Genomic DNA, 4462 nt, shown 5'->3' with positions numbered 1-4462 from the left:
AGTCGCTGCGAGGCCCTGCCGGTGTTTCCCGGAGCCCGGGATGCATGCAGGCGGCTGCGCTGCGCGTCAGGGCCGGGGGAGCCGCGGTCGGGGTCTCGCAGCCTTTTGAGGACTCTCTGACCCGGCGAGTTAACTGCCGGAGGGACAGACGCCCCCTCAGCCGAGGTGCTGAGCATCCCCCGGAGCCCCTCGGTGCGCAGCCCGGTGACACTTTGGCGGGCTCGGGTGTACCTGGGCAGAGTGGGGGCTGCCCTGCCCGCGCTGCCCGGACCCTCTCCCACAGCACGTCTCCCGCTGGAGACTGCACAGCTAAAAGGGACTTAGAAACTATTAACACTCCAGGGCTGGTCCCCTTGCTTGTGGCTTCTCCACTGGCTTCATAGAAGTAAGTCCTAAAGGAGCAGGGGGAGTGGAAGCGGGGTTCCTTCCCTGGGAGCAGAGGGAGGCGGGAACGCGTGGCTCACGCGGGCGGAACCCATTCCACACTTCCCCGGCTGCGATGAGAGCCGATTACTGATCCGGATGGACATGACTCACTGCCTTTTCTAATGAGCAACTTGCCTGTTTATGTACTTTGGCGGGGCCTTTCATACACCTAAAAAAGGAGAAGGGGGGCACGGGGGAGAGGGCAGGGTAATCTACATTGCTGGCATCTGCGTCCAGCCCCGGTGAGCTGTTTCTCACCATCCCCTTGGACTCTGGCCAGCTGTGAAGTTGCTGCTTTTGAGCGTGGCCAAGGCGTAGCTCACCTTCCGCGTGCTAATCCGGGTGAAATGCTGTCCAGGCCCACGGGTAGGCTGCCCAAACCCTTGACGAGTAATTGGAGCTAATTAGGCTGGGAGACTTTTTTTGTTAGTGTCTGTCCAGGCGATGCCTGGGGGCCCCATGTTAATAGGCGCTGTGCAACCCCAGAACCACCTTGCCCCATGGAGGTTTGCCAGCAGGAGGTTGTCCAGGCCACAGGAGGCTGAGTTGGGTTTTCCTGTTCTCTTGCACAGACGTGGTCTCATCGGACAGCCGCCCCGCTCATGTGGCCTTGCTTGTGTTTTGCAGTGACTAAGCGGAGGAAGCTCTTGCTGTCCTAGCACCACCAGGCCAGACAATCCTTCCCTTGGCTGAAGATCCTGTTGGACCTCTTCCCATAATGGAAGCGTGAGTGCCAAGATCCTCCATGACCTCCAGAAGCCACAACTCCTTACCGAGAACTCTGATGGCTCCACGAATGCTTTCCGAAGGTGCCCTTGGGGGCATCGCCCAAATCACCCCCTCGCTGTACCTGAGCCGGGGCAGCGTCGCCTCCAACCGGCACCTGCTCCTCTCCCGGGGAATCACCTGCATAATCAATGCGACCATCGAGATTCCCAATTTTAACTGGCCCCAGTTTGAATACGTGAAAGTGCCTTTGGCTGACATGCCCAACGCCCCCATCTCCCTGTACTTCGACAGCGTCGCCGACAAGATAAACAGCGTGGCGCGGAAGCACGGGGCCACCTTAGTCCATTGTGCCGCCGGCGTGAGCAGGTCGGCCACCCTCTGCATCGCCTACCTGATGAAGTACCACAAGGTGTCCCTCTTTGAGGCATACAACTGGGTCAAATCCAGACGCCCTGTTATACGCCCCAACGTGGGCTTCTGGAGGCAACTGATAGACTACGAGAGGAAGCTCTTTGGGAAGACGACAGTTAAAATGGTACAGACACCGTATGGCATCATCCCAGACGTTTATGAGAGAGAGAGGAGACCCCTAATGCCTTACTGGGGAATTTAATGTGACTGCAGATGGGAAGCACAACAGAAGGGACACGCTGTTCTGAGTCGACCAGACTGGAGACATTCCCTTCTCCTTCTACAGCCAACTTTGGTTCTTTACCATACAGCAGAACCTCAACTAATTCTCACCTCACTAACCTGCAAGGCCAACGATTCCCTTCAAAGCATTTCTCTCTACAGGGATTCCCCCATCCGCATTTCTCTGATTTAGCAGAATGAGGTCTCCTTATAAGTTGATTCCTTTCGTAAAGCCTCCCTCCCTTTTTTAGTCAGTTTATTAGTATCCTGCGAGGAAAGGCCTAAAAGGCATTTGGCAGAGTTAATGAACAAAGTGCGCTTTGTGATGCGGTAGCCTGGATATTTCGTTAATAGCTTGTTTGCTTCCTTGCAAAACCCCGTAGTGGCTAGGGAGCGGCGCTAGCACAGAAGGAGCGAGGTCCTACTCGAAGGCAGTGGGGGTTTCCCAAGAGCCAGGAAGGCGGGTGTGCAGGCTTGTGGTGCTAGTGCTGGTGTTTTCTTTACCATCTGTAGTGACTCTCAGTATATAGTGTTTGAGATCTTTAGTCAGCTCTTAATCTGTATTAAAAGTCAAAAAACAAAAAACAAAAAAAAAAAAAAAAGTGAAGTCAGTCCACGTCGGCCACAAGTAAAATAAAATTTGGATTGTTCAAGTCAAATAAATACAAGATCCTTTTTTGCTCATTCCATGCCAGGGCAACTGTCCTGGAATACACTTACACTACTGAAAAACGCTGGTGTTTTCTGTGGGTGGAAAGTAAAGGGAGATCTTGTCCAAACGTGGCTCAAGACGGAAGCGAGAGGTTAACCCTCCCCGCACTGGACAGCCAAAGAAACATTTAGGAACCTGCGTGAGCATGGCCACCTTCCGAAGGGGCCGGGCTGTGTTTGCTAATAGTCAACCAACCAGTAAATTGGAAGTAGGTAAAAGCGCTTGATTACTTAGCTCTAAGTATGGTCGTGATCTGCCTTAGCCCATTTCCAAATCACTTCATTATGTCCTCAAGGTTATGTTGCATTCTAGAATTATTCTGCGCAAAATGGCGATCTGTTCAACCTCCCGGACAAGGATGGCTTTACGGAGAAGGCTTTGCCTTGTTCTGTATGTGACGAGAACGATTCCAACCCGAGACGTGGGAGAAGCCTTTCCGTGGTGTAGCCGCGGCCTCCTGGACGTCGCTCCCCTCCCTGCCAACGGGAAGGGACTGGTTTCGTTGGAGCGTAACTGGGCCACCAGGAGAGCAAGGCAAGTCCGTTCCTCGATGAGACATTTGTGTCCTCTGTTGCATCTCTGAAGGAGGAATACGCAGATTGCTGGATGCCGAGATAGCTATCTGATTTAAACGAGATTCTATACTTGTAAAAAAAAAAAAAAAAAAATCAATAAAGATTAAACAAGAACATGTGTTGGTTTCCTATTCAGAACCGTCCTAATGCATCTGAAGCAATGGCGAGAACGTGCTGTAATACTGAGCAGTGGCTTTAAACAAATCTGGACCTCAGTCTTGAGCACAAGGCTGTGATCCGTTCCCATCGCTTGGCTAATTGCGTTACAATCCATCCAGGTGTCCCGCAGTTCCCGATCCTCATCGCAAAGGCCAGGCAATGAATTTGGCTATTTCAAAATTGTATCTTCCGAAGCCTTAGCTGAACGGCTGAGGTTTTCAGGAGCGGCAGACACGGTTAAAGGCTCTCTGCAGGCTGGACCACGCTGCGCCAGGATTGCGGCGCGAGCAGGTTTCTGGTTGCCCCAGACTGGAAGCCACTAGGGCTGAAATGCCGCTATCACCGACACCAGACTGCACAAACGGCCTCAACCTCATTTGGATCAGGAATAAAACCAGACCTGGTTGGAATAAAAGTCTCGATCAGAGTGAATTTGATACGGAGACTTTGATCAGCTCCGACCCAGAAGTCGGGTTTCAAATTTACCGCAGAGACAAGAGTTCTACCAGCCCGGGCAAAGGCCACTTGCTTAGAGCTACTCACCAGGAGAAGGGAACGGTGCTCGGTAACCTCTGGGCTCCGGCTGGAGGCGCAGCAAGCTCAGCGAGGAATGCTGTAGTTCACAGACTTTAAATGAGGCCCGAGGCTGCGTACTGGAGGGGCTTGGTGGCACAGGGGCACGCGAGAGCGCTCTGCACCCCTTTGGACATGGAAGTCAGGAGGGTGGCCATGGCAAACCCGCGCGTGGCGACACAGCGGGGGGAAGAGCTACTGCAAACCCCCCAGCGCTGCGAGGGCATCCAAAGCCAAAAAGACATTTCCTGTAGGCACTTACACATAGCCCATTCCCCCTGCAAACCCTTCGTTCATCCTTGTCCGGGGTGCACTTAGACAAAACCGCACATAAAACCCCCCCAAATACTTCCACACCATTTTTCCCAACACTATCAACTTACACATAGCCCATTCCCCCTGCAAACCCTTTGTTCATCCTTGTCCGGGGTGCACTTAGATAAAAACCGCACATAAAACCCCACCAAATACTTCCACACCATTTTTCCCAGCACTATCGACCCACGGATCTCGGTGCCCTTCAGTATCACACGTGCAAAGCGCAAGTCCCACACCGGCAGAGCGAGGTCTCTTCCTGCTTTGGCAGATGAGCGGGAGCGAAGTTTGGGCCCGCCGAAAGCGAGTTTTGCCGTCGGCCGCGCGCGGTTCAGGGTTC

At 53.3% G+C, this 4462-nt stretch overlaps 1 protein-coding gene across 1 annotated transcript in view; it reads left to right on the top strand.

The window, feature by feature from the left end:
• Positions 1 to 2390, top strand: part of DUSP14 (dual specificity phosphatase 14) — a 5154-nt gene extending 2764 nt beyond the window's left edge. The window contains exon 3 of the mRNA XM_009638291.2: positions 1054 to 2390. Coding sequence (XP_009636586.1) covers positions 1172 to 1768 — 597 coding nt within the window. The 5' untranslated portion in view covers positions 1054 to 1171 and the 3' untranslated portion in view covers positions 1769 to 2390. The remainder of the gene's footprint in view (positions 1 to 1053) is intronic.
• Positions 2391 to 4462: the final 2072 nt, after the last annotated feature.

Source organism: Egretta garzetta, unplaced genomic scaffold (genome assembly GCF_000687185.1).
Source record: "Egretta garzetta isolate BGI_Z169 unplaced genomic scaffold, ASM68718v1 scaffold890, whole genome shotgun sequence".
NCBI classification, from domain to species: Eukaryota; Metazoa; Chordata; class Aves; order Pelecaniformes; family Ardeidae; genus Egretta; species Egretta garzetta.
The sequence above is the reverse complement of the archived record's forward strand: the minus strand, read 5'-3'. Positions and strand labels throughout refer to the sequence as shown.